Genomic DNA, 12,611 nt, shown 5'->3' on the forward strand with positions numbered 1-12,611 from the left:
TATAAGGATCAAATCCCTCCCTTGATTATCTTGCTATCTAGTTCCAGACACAAAAAAAGATTGTACATATATAATAAGAAGAGATTCTAAAAGATGAAGGTGACATAGGAGTGTATCCTAGTTATGGGAGAACATACAGTGTAAGGAAGAATAGATAGCAAGGATAATGAATTCGCTATACACTAGAATGTGTGAAGGTATAATAAGGTTGGAAATACAAATTAGGACCAGCTTGTGAAGGAGGAAACAAACTTTTGAAAGCTAAACAACTTTTTTTTTTTACATTTTTTTTTTTGCAAAATTTACCGTGTATCATCCATAGGGGTTTCCCAGAGCCCTTGTCTGGCCAAACACTTCCAGTTAGCCCCAAAGTAAAACCTCACTCTCAGAGTATTTCTACCTGTTTTAGAGCCAGCAGGCATCACAACCTAGAACCAGTGCTTCATAATGGGCTTTCCTACAAATTTTCCCTAATCAAAGTCCCCTTAATGGACAGGCCCTTTAATGGGTGGGGAAGATCGTTAATCACATTAACAATACAAATACATATACTATTTCTAGTTAAAGAAACTCTTGTTTCTATACTTTACTGCTAGTAAAGACTCTTGGTTGATAAAACAAGATTCAATCAGAGGCATTTGATTATATGAAAATAAAAACAGCAAAAGATCTCATTTTGCTTGCCATCACAGTAGAGTCTCTTTAAAAGAATATGGATGATACATGGTAAATTTTGCAAAAAATGTAAAATTTACTTTTCACAGTATTCATCTAAGTTAAAAAATAGAAAGAGATAGAAAATAAGAACTTCTGCTCAAATATATAAAAATAAACAAAGACCTAGACACTAGAAAAAAATGAAGATAAATTAGATAATATGCTACAAAGAACTTTATCGATAAGTGTAATCATACTAGAGGGTGATCATTCCAATCTATAACTTTTCTTTTTCCTGCTTTACCATGAAGTAGGACACAAAGGAGGACACAAAGTAGGAAATATAGCAAGAGCATTCTGGTTAACCAATGCTAAATAAAGTTGTCCCTTTCATTAAGTCTACTATTCCAAGTAGAATGAATACATTGTACAAGAGGAGATTAAAGGAACACAATAAGTAACAGAGATGCTGACATTATGAAAGGCACAGTGAAACCGAGAACAACTGAGTGAATAGAAGATTCATATATTCTGAACATATACTTATTGAATGAGGCAAAACGAATTGTCCATATCACTTAAATTCTCTCTCTCTCTCTCTCTCTCTCTCTCTCTCTCTTTCTCTCTCTCTTTTCCCTCTCTCCTCTTCCTCTCCCTCTACTCTAATATCAAACAAGCTGGAATAAGAAATGCTTCAAATGCCAAGCTGAGCAATTCACTTTTTATTATTTTATCCTACAAGCAATAAAGAACTTTAGAGGGAGGTCAAAAAAGTCCCTCTGACCAAAACTCTTTTTCAATGGTCTTTATAGTTTCTTTACTATCCTGCAACTTTTTAAATAGTTCTAATTTTGTAATCTGATAAGAAAACCATATAAACAAAAATGAACTTATATAATTAAAAACCTATATTTGCCCTCCAAAACAAATAACGTTTGATAAGAGTAAAGGAGCAAAGAGAAAAAAGTCAAGAGCAAAAAGGACCAACATAATAGTAGTTAGAATAGTTTCATTGATAGCCAATGAAACCCATGAGGGAACTGAGAAAAGAATTGTCTGTGACTGCAGTAAATCAGAATCTATACATATCCATCCTCTTTGGCACACAGATATATTAAAATAAGCAAATTTCTTTGTGCCACTTGACTCTAATATTGTTACTGATCAACTAAAAGTGATTTTTTTAAAGTCCTCATCAGGTACAAGGTATTGGTGAGGTAGAGAAATACAAAGAAGTATATAAGACACTTCCCTTCCCTCTGAAGAATTTTATTATCTCTGTAGAGTGAAGATTCATGCCTAAAAATAAAATCTAGCAATTCAAGTCAGAATATGACTGAGACAAAATCATAAGACCATGGATTTAGGACTCAAAGGGACATCAGAAGTCATTTAGTTCCACCCTTTCAATGTACAAGAAACTGAGACATAGAGTTGATTGCTTTAAAGTCACATGGTAGTAAGTAGGAGAGATAGGAGTCAAACCCAGGTTATATGATTTCAGACATGACATATTTCTACTATGTTATGTGATGTGTCAAACTAGAATTTGGGACAATAAGTTCTACAGGAATTCAGATGAAAGTGAGCAATATCGCTGTTAAATAGAAAATTAAGGAAGGTTTTATAGAGAAGGTGGAGCTTGAGCATAAATAAAGAGCAGCTGACAGAGATATGTACGAGTGGATGTTTATAGTTGCCCAGGCTAGAATGCTCAGATGAAGGCTTCAGGGATGAATATAAAGCATCAGTCTGGGTACTGGAAATTTGTTTGACAAGCCTTCTTTATCTTTGCTCCTATTTTTGAATGAACACACACATATGTATAGATGTGTGTGTATATGTATATATTTATGTATACACACACATACATATCCCTACTAAAGTAGGTCCAAAGAACAGGATAATTGAAACCCACAGAATCATAGGATCAAAAGACTTCATATAGAAGGTTGTTTTTGAGCTAGGCTTTGAAAGAAATTAGAAATTCAGATAGGCAAATGCAAGGAGGAAGTATATTCCGGAATGGACAGATTATGCAAAAGGACACAGATGGGAGATGGAGGGTTGTATGTGAGGACCAATGTGACAGAAGGCCAGTCTGGTGTGACTGGATAATGTCTATGTAAATGTGTATGAGATACCCAATGTGTACTTAAAAAGGTAAAGTAGAAGGACTTTAAATGAAAGATGGGTAACGAAGAATTTTAAATGAATGTCAGAGATTGATGCTACAGGTAATAAGAAGACACTGGACTTTACCGAACAAAAGAGTAATATGTCAGACTTGTGCTTCAGGAAAATTACTTTGGCAGTTTGAGTGTGTATGGATTAGAGAGAGAAGGCACTTATGACAGTCTGAATTACTGGGTGGTGGTATATAAATAGAGAAAAGGGTATGAATGCAAGAGATATAAAGAAAGATTTGACAAAATGTGGCAACTGATTGGATATGTGGAAGAGAAGAGAGAGCAGCTAAGGCTGACACTGAGGTTGCAACCTAAATAATCAGAAGGATGGTGATGCCCTTGAAAGAAATGGTGGAATCTGTAAGAGGGGTATGTTCTAGGTAGGGGAAAAACAAGTTATCTTTGATACATAATAACTTTTAGATGCCTGTAGGAAATTCGAAAAGAATTGCTCAGTGTTGGTGAGGTAAGCCTGGAGTTCAAAAGAGAGATTTTTGCTAGGTATACATATCTAAGAGTTATATGCATAGAAATGACAATTATCCCCATGAAAGTTGATGGTATCACCGTGAGAGTATCAAGACAAAGAGAAGATAGCCCAAAATAGAGTCTTAAGTTTCATCCACAGAAAGAGGCTGGTGTATGGATGGTGATCCATCAAAGGAGACTGAGGAGTGAACAGACAGGTAAGTGAAAAAAAAAAAAGAAAGAGAATCATCACCAAAAGAGAAAGGATAATAGTGTCATATAATGTAAGAGAACAGGCAGGAAAAGGATTGAGAGGATATCAGATTAGGAAAACAAAGCAGAGGATGTTTCATTCAGCAGGAAGTAACACAAAATAAAGCTTTTAGTAAAAGGACTTTTAGTCAGCAAAGATGATAAGGGAAAAAGTTGACCATGAAACAATGAACCTTTCAGTTTTGGCAATTCAAAATATGAAAGCTGTTACAATAGTGAAATAGGAAGCACTAATAGGGATGATTTTTTTTGAAGTATCTTGATACTTGGAAATAAATTATTATGGAATGAAGCTCTTCCAGACTCCTCTACAATGATGCTAGTGTTTAATGTATGTATGTGTGTATGTGTGTGTATATTTCTGTGTGTGTGTGTGTGTGTGTGTGTGTGTGTGCTTGATAAACATTTTTCATTTTTCGTGGTAGTTTAGATTTCTGACATGTCTAATACCATTATTAAGAATTCCAAGGTTAATTTTAAGCATCTCTTCTAGGAGGAGAAAAAGAAGAGAAAATTACTGTTTTGATTCTTAAGTATTATTTACAACAAAACTCGTTTTGCCATCATAACTCTGATTTGCAGAGTAGGAATTCTAGTACCTGGAGAAGCAAGGTTTCCTCAAATTACTTTAAAAAAATAACATCAGTTAAGCAGGGAATAGAAGAAGGGACCTTGTACCTTGAAACACATTTCCATGGAAAGAGAAAGAGTCCAGATCCCTCAAACTGCCCTGTTGGAAGGAAACAAATATAATGGAACGCTGAAAGCCCTTAGTGGGCAAAGACCCAGGGAGAGAAGAGGGTACTGACGACATGGGGAAGGAACAGAAAGGATTCAGGGCAGAGCTGAGATCACCTGGATACAAGAGGAAGTGTGTCACCAAGTAATTTTCTATTTTAACTAAATACTCATGTGAACTTGGTGCTAAGTGTAACCATTTCTGCTTACTAAAGAGGTAGAAGTGCTATCAGCAAGCAGCCTCTAAAATTCAGTATCCTGATATAAAGCCCCAGTTACCTTTCCCTAGTTTTGCAGCTTTGTTACATCTTTTAAAACTTTATCATTTAATCTGGTTTGCATTTCAAACAAACCTGAGCAAGTTGGTATGGATAATTAATAACAATAATAATAAATAGCCAGCATTTATATAGTACTTAAAGTGTGTAAAGTGCTTTACAAATATTATCTCATTTGTTATTCATAAAAACCCTGGGAGGTAGGTGTTGTTACTAAACCCATTATACAAATGAGGAAACTAAGGAAGATAGAGGCTAAGTGACTTGCTCAAGTTCACACAGTTAGTAAGTGTCTAAGGCAAGATTGGAATTGAGGTTTTCCACACCCCAGATTTAAGACTCTACCCACTGTGCCTCCATTACCTAAAACTCTTCAATGCAAAATTGGATGGCTACTTATTGGGAAAGTTGTAGAAAGGATTTTTGTTAGTGTATGGGTTGGGCTAGATGGCCTTTAAACTATTTCCAATCTGAAATTCTATGAAAACCCAGACCTTTGGTCAGACTACTATTACTACTACTACTACTACTACTACTACTACTACTACTACTACTACTACTACTACTACTACTTCTACAACACGTGGTAATAATAATATAAATTATAATTATAATAAAGGCAAAGGTTTACCTTTCTTTGTTCCTCTAACTCATAGTAAAATACCCTATAGGTAGATTATATAACAAAAACAAGTTAGGACTATACAGGTATTTACCAACATCACAAAGTGTCTAATAAACCCTTGTGTAAATTTTTTCTAAAAAATGAACTTTCTATCTGATCATTTTCCTTAGAATGCCAGTAGTCTCCATTCAGCCTTTCTTACAAATACTTGCCTGAAGGAGGGCAAGAAAATGGGTATGTACAATACCTACACTGGAATTCTGCCCCCTCACTTCTTGATTCTGACTGACATTGTTGGGTAAGTCAATCTGACCTCTCTTAACTGGCATATATTAAAATTCACCGTTCACACATACATATTCATCCCTTATGAACAATCTTAGATATATCATAGCTGAGGAACAAATCAATAGACGCATGCATTCTCTTGAACAGTATCACACAGAATGAAGCCCAGTTGATTCTCTTCCTTTTCCCAGAAGTTAAGCAGATTGGTTTTTTTTTCTTTTCTCTTAGCTCAGAAAAAATGGTTATTTGTCTTGCTCTTTATTAAAGATCTTTCCTTAGAAGTGAAAACTGTTTTTGTTTGGCAGTTTTGTTGTTTGTTTTAGGATAGTGAAGAATCAACTTTAAATCACTCAAAGATGCAAAACAGATGTCTCTTCTGTCCCTAATCCTTCTAGCCAGTTGTGGTGGGTAAAATGAACTTTTCCTCAAAGGAGTCCACCAAAATGAATACTTCTAATTTAACCAAGCTATCTAAAAAAACTGTCTTACTTCAAAGCCAAGTGTTGGATGACACAGGAATACATTGAGACTAGCACAATGCTCTTCAAAAAAATCCTCCATTAGGCTGCCACTTGGCTAAAACACATCACACTAAGAGCATAAGCACCTTCCAAAGTGAGCACCTTTAATTGTCAGTCATTTAAAAATGTGGCTCCTTCTGTTAAGTTTACTCACAGTTTCCAAGAAAGACAGGGATTTCTGTAATACTAAAACCAAAGATAGTTGCTAGTCAATAGCCACTTTAGAATCATAGAATGTTTAATCTGAGGAGGGATTAAGGGCATTTTATCCAACACCATAGATGAGGAAACTGAGGGCCAGATGGGAAACCTGACTTGCCCAAAGTTATATGTGATGAGCTATCGGTAAACCCAGATGTAGAAATCAGGTCTCCAATATTCTGATCCAGGGCCCTTTCTACCACATTTTATGACACATAACTTTTTTTTTTTTTCCAAACAGACGATTCAAGGAAAATTAAAATTATTTAATATTCATGATTTTCAATTGCTGACATTTAAGACAGTACACAAGGAGACAGGTGCAGTAAACAAAAGTTATAGCCTTTAAAGGACAATGTATCCCAGTTCTATTTGGAAGATCTTTCTTGAAGGATGAATATGCCATTCTTTGAGAAATAATCAAATAATGTGACACAGATCACTTTAGATTCAGAAAAGAATGCCAGAAATATTTTCCCAATTCAAGAAAAACACTCTCATATCATTCCAAAGGCTCCTCTTATCAGAGCAGGATGAGAGTGATGATTATTATACCGTTTGATAATTAAGAAACATTCTAAAGTTGGTCAGTTAGTAGACAAAGAGGTAGGTCTGGAATCAAGAAGTCACCTTCCTGAGTTCAAAACTGGCCTGAGATACCTGTGCAAGTCACTTAACCCTGTTTGCCTCAGTTTCCTCATCTGTAAAATGAGCTAGAGAAGAGTACGGCAAACCACTCTAGTATCTTTGCCAAGAAAACCCCGAATGGGGTCACAAAGAGTCAGACACAACTAAACAACAACCACCACCAAAGGTAATCTTTGAATGCAGCAGTCAATTTTTGGCCACAAGTATTACCAAACAAAATTAAATGCTAATTTCTGCTTGACAAAAGCCTAATGTTAACCTCAAAACAAGAAAAATCACTAGCCTAACACTTTTTTAAAATAATAAATATTGTCCCATTTACAAGCTGATATTCATTCTCACACCTTTAAAACCCCATGATTTTTCTGCCACAGCATTTAGGTCAAGAAATGACACCTCACCTTAGCTGACTGTAAATTTTGACTAGAATAACTCTGTATTGTGGCCACCACCAATTCACCAGATAGATGAATATGAAGTGAAGTGAAATAAATTAAAATTTGGATACTTTATATCAAATTAAAGTCAGTGCATTTTTCGTTGAGGTTCTGTTATAACCCTTATTGTGACCTCAATTTTGTTCACTAACACTCCTTTGTAGTCTTAAATTTTAGTTCCATGATGAAATCATCCAATGATTTATCTGGGTTTTTCTAAGTTGTTATAAGGGGCAGGTAAAATTGAAAAGGAATTCTTAAACTTTAAGAAGTTCCAAAATACTACTGTGGCTTCAGCCTGTCTCTGTGTACACAAACATACATGTGCATATATATACGATATGTTATATATGTGTACATATACATATATGCATATAAATGTACATACAAATATGTAAGCAAATACCTAAAATTCTCATTTCACTTCCCTCTGATCACCTAATAGTTTATGACTTAAAGTGGTTCAGCCTGAGGGAACACCCACACTAGAAAAGTTTTGACTTGTGCAGTGAAATCTAAAGTGTAATATTTTTTTTAAACTAAAGTATTCTCATAGGAAATAAATTTGGCTCCCTTAGGAAATGTGACTTTTCTGCCCACATTCAGCAAATTCCAGAATTTCTGAGGAACTCGGTATCATATTTAAGCAAATGGTCTGTTTAGTTGATAGTTGGTATATAAGGATTACCAATTTTAATAGAATTAATGTACAATTAACTACACATCTTAACAACTGTAATTATCATTTCATTTTTCCTTCATGATTCAGAAGGCACTTTGTTTATCAGTATCACTTGTAATTGTAATACAGTATATAAGATAAATTCTGACTGTTTCCTGCTGCTCTCCAACCCCCAGTTTCCTGCTTGCATGCTTTCTTGCTTGGGGAAGAGGTAATTGTATTTTGAGTTCACAAGAACATAGGTCTTTTAAATTATACAATAGGTGATAAAATATTCTGCAAACCATAAAATCCTATGTAAATGCCAGCTGTTTTGTTGCTGTTATTTTCTTAGGGGTAGAAGATTTCCTGATGCCAGCCTTTGGCCCAACTGGTCAATGTTATTAAATTAATTATCTAAGCATCCCAAGCTTTCTTGCTATTTATGTGATTAAATCAATTTGGAAACAAGGATCGTACACCTCTATTCTGCCCACCAAATAATACCATCTCATAAAACTCAACTGCTAGGTGGGCTTTTGGGAATAGGACTAATTCATTATCCAGCAATTAAATGTGGCTTCCATGGCTGAAATACCTGTAACTTTCCAGAGTGAAGAACCACAAGAAGAAATAAAACCTTCCCCTCCCTCACCTCCCCTCCCCCCTGCATCTTAGATCTGGGACAATGTTATTTATAACACATGGTAGCAGTGTTCCATCATGGACAGCAGGGGGCACTCTTGCATGAAGCAAAAAACCCCAACAGGGCTCCTTGGGTCCAGAATGCCAAGGCTTTCAATGGAGCTTCCTGTATGTCTGAAGGGGTATCTACTAAATAGTATGACACTCAATAAATCTACAAGCTTTGGAGGTGAGTCATGATGCAGAAATAAATGGAGAAGGTATATAGTTCAGTGCTTGCCTGTGACACTAGGATACTCAGGCTTGATGATTGTGGGGGTGGCGTGTGTATGGAAGTAACAGAGCAGGTATAACAGGAAATCAAAGTGTGAGGAAATGGTACCAAGAGGCATTCCTGTGTCCTAAGAGCATTAGGATTCCGAGGAATTCAAAGGTTTGCTTCACGGTTTGGTTGGGGCTTATTTTTGTTAAATGCCATCCTCCCCCTCCCCAATGCCAAGAGAGAGTTTGAGAATATCTTCCCCCCCTGAACACCAAGTAGTCAAGTCACTGGAGAATAACATATGCGTTTTGTATGGGTGGCTGTGCATATGTTTTCTGCATGTGTGTTTTCACTCTCCTTTATAACAATTGTCTGGTATAGCTTTAAAGGAAGCTTCATCCAGGAAGGGGGGAGGGAGATTTGGTGAAAGAGAGCTGACTCTTTTACCAGGGAGTTTTCATCTTCTGCACAGAGGGTTCGGAGGAGAAATCTGACTTCCCCCTTGCTTCTCCCAGAGCGCACCCCACTCCCATCCCCACCCCCAGATAATCAGTAACATCGGAGGCTTCCGGAGGGAGAAAAAAGACAGACAAAACTAAATACTCACCATATTGACTTCTGATACCATATCTATGCTGGCTATGTCTATATTCATGCCCACAGCCACAGGAGGACCTGAAAAATCAAGGAGATGGCAAGCATTGTGATCTCTAAGAACTTAATTCATTCTTAGGAAGTTATCTCTTCTCTCCATGGTCTCAGCACAATCCTCTCCCTCTTTTCCCTTCCCAAACCCCAAATCTCTATCCCTGAGTCCTCCATGTTAATTTGCAACAGTGAAGATTCTTCAGTTGCCTGAGCCTTGGGGGCTTCCCTCTAGGAATTCTTTATATAACCTGCACACACGTGTTAGGAATGGGTGACAGGTTCCAGATATGTCTACACGTGTGGTCACACCAGGAAATGAATACACACATATACAAGCTGCCTTAACTGGTTGGTTTATATATTGCCTTGAATATCACCATCACCACCACTCCTTCCTCCTCCTCTTTCTTTCCCTCTCTCCCCTCTCCCCCTCCAAGCATGCTTTAACTGTTTCTGTCCCATACAAGTCAGAAGCAATGCTGAATTTGCGCCTTTCCTTTAAGCACTAAGATGATGGCTACAGAAGGTTTTTGTTTTGGTTTGGGCTTTTCTGGGGGAGGGGGCTACTCACTGGAATAGGAGGAAAGGTTGGGGGAACACTAAAAGGAGTAAATCAGGCTTTAAGGACAAAAATAGAATGAGCAATGCTTAAAGAAATTGGCAAGTAAAACTCTTCAAAAGTAGGCAGGCATAGGGGGTTAAATACCATCTTCTAATCATTTGTCAGCACATCTTGCCCTCAAAAATGCTTACTGTATCCGGGGATATATTTATACTTTGGACCCAAACAAAACAAACTTATAAGACTTATATGTTAATAATGCCAATAAATATCAGGTCATGAAATCAGATAAGGGAGAAAAAAAAATCAAGAGTGACCAGTTACAAAAATTCAGTAGTATTCAAGGATCTCAGCAAGACTGTCCTGTGCTAAGAAAATTAAGGAACTTTAGATCAGACTAAAAATATAGTGACACAGAGAACAGCAAGCAACCAAAAACAATAACAAAACAAAATAGCGATATTGAGAGCAAGAGAGAGAAGAAAAGCAAAACTGCAGAAAGAGCTTGAGAATAGCAACTAAAATATCTTATTTTCAAGACAACTGAATTACCTCCAAAATCTGGCCTCAGACGAATGTCATAGCCTTTCAGCAGTCTATCCACCGTCTCTTTAACCAGGGACATATTGCTAGGGTCATTGGCACTAAAAAAATAACAATAAAAGGAAATAGATAAGCCACCATGCACAGGTTTCTCAAGATCAGATCCACACTACACATTCTTATTAACTGGCATAGTCAGTGATTCAAAGTGAAGAGGAAAAAAGAAAGGGATCACTTACCTCTGTGCACAGACCACAGCTATTATTAAAAGGAATGTCCAAATCCCAAAGTAACCCTTTTTCCGGACTCTCCACATCCCTTTAGCTTTTGATATGATTTAGGGTTTCACTGAAGAGAAGAGATCCAACTTATTCTGGCCAGTGCAGTAATTCTAATGTGAGGCGCATGCGCACGGCGTACCAAAACATCAAAGGAGCAGCGGTGGCTGCTGGAGATAGAGCAAATTTCCTTGTTAAAAAAAAAAGAATTAAAGGGGAAGAAGGAAATGTATTATTTTTTTTAAAAAAAGTCACACCACTGGAGCATCAAGAGTAAATTTTGATTGTTGTCCTCGGATTAGGGTAATATAAACTACAACGTCTGGTGAGTTTCGGGAGTTACGGGAGAAGGCAGTTTTTTCAGTTTGCCTATGAGCCTATGGGTTTTTCTTTTTCTTTCTTTCTTTGTTTCTTTCTTTCTTTTTTTAATGTGCAGAACAGGATTAGGAACGGAGGAGCTGTTGTGGGGAGAGTGAAAAGAGAGGGCAGGGGAATCTCTGAGCCAGGGGGTGCAGTGCTTACATATGGCTTGACAGAACAGGGAGGGGGAGGGTGTTGCAGGAGGGTGGGAAGGGAGTTTCAACTTTTTTTTTTTTTCTTCTGGAAACAGCATCATCTCCTACCTGGAGAGTCAGGGGTACCTAGGTTATGGGATAAGGGAGGAGGAGAGAGGAGGGAGGGAGGAAAGAAGGGAGTAGAAAAGGGGAAGGGAGGAAGCGAGGAGGGCGGACACTGTGAAACCGGCTAGATTTCTCCTGCAAAAAAGAAGAGAGGGGGGAAAAATGATAGTTTCTAGGATCAGGGGTGAGGATCGATTTCCCTTTCTCCTTTCTAGCAGGATATTTCTTTCTATTTCTTTTCCCTGATATCCTTAGAAACTGGAGCTTTGGGGTCCTGGCTTCACACCGTGTGACGCGCCGGGACGGCTTTTCGGGGTTATTTATAGCAGGGAAATACAGAAAAGGGAGAGGCAATTAAAAAAAGCCACTGCGTTTTCGCACGGATTTCTAACTAATTTTGCCTTTAAGTATATACATCGGTGGGACTAGCAAGGCGAGAATGGCAGTAACCTGGGTGGGCGGTGGGAGAGTGGGTAGCGATATAAAGGGACTACGGGGGAGGGAGATTTAAACGTTAAAAGGGGCAGGGATGGGTGGGATGAGAGGGAAGAATATTGGAGGTTTAGGAGGCAAGTTCTTCAGCTGGACTTGTCCTAGACATACACACGAGCGCGCACACACACGCACCCCCGCGCGCGCACACATCCCTCGTTCCCTTCCCCTGTCTTCCTAGTTGGTTCCCAGATTCATTCTGAACCCCTTCCCATCTCTCGGAACCCGAACCCCCTTCTCCCCCTTCCAAATGCAAAGTAGTCCTGCAGGAGGTGGGAGGCAAGGATTAGCTGTAGGTCCCCCATAGCCAAAAAACAGGGGCTGTGCGGGATGGCACTGAGACCCGCAGAGGCAAGATACAAAGAGATTACCAGAGAGAAGGGCAAAGGAGGCGGGCAAAAATGCGAGCGGGGGGGAGAAGAATAAGGAGGGGGGACTCCTTTGACAGCTAATGTCGCCTCTTCGCCATGATTACCACCCCTTCTCTTCCTCCTCGAAGGTCCCTCTTGGACCCCAGTTGCTCACTGCCCTGGGGGCTGGGGTTGGCTCTGCTCCCACGTTCCTTTGAAGTTCCTGA

At 38.2% G+C, this 12,611-nt stretch overlaps 1 protein-coding gene across 2 annotated transcripts in view; it reads right to left on the reverse strand.

Moving 5' to 3' along the window:
• Nucleotides 1-11,042, reverse strand: part of GABRB2 (gamma-aminobutyric acid type A receptor subunit beta2) — a 232,852-nt gene extending 221,810 nt beyond the window's left edge. For both annotated transcript variants that reach the window (XM_072630897.1, XM_072630898.1), the window contains exons 1-3: nucleotides 10,884-11,042; nucleotides 10,654-10,745; nucleotides 9,499-9,566 (exon numbers count right to left, since the gene is read on the reverse strand). In XM_072630897.1, the coding sequence (XP_072486998.1) occupies nucleotides 9,499-9,566; nucleotides 10,654-10,745; nucleotides 10,884-10,960 (237 nt within the window). In that variant the 5' untranslated portion in view covers nucleotides 10,961-11,042. The remainder of the gene's footprint in view (nucleotides 1-9,498; nucleotides 9,567-10,653; nucleotides 10,746-10,883) is intronic.
• Nucleotides 11,043-12,611: the final 1,569 nt, after the last annotated feature.

Source organism: Notamacropus eugenii, chromosome 1 (assembly GCF_028372415.1).
Source record: "Notamacropus eugenii isolate mMacEug1 chromosome 1, mMacEug1.pri_v2, whole genome shotgun sequence".
Lineage (NCBI taxonomy): Eukaryota > Metazoa > Chordata > Mammalia > Diprotodontia > Macropodidae > Notamacropus > Notamacropus eugenii.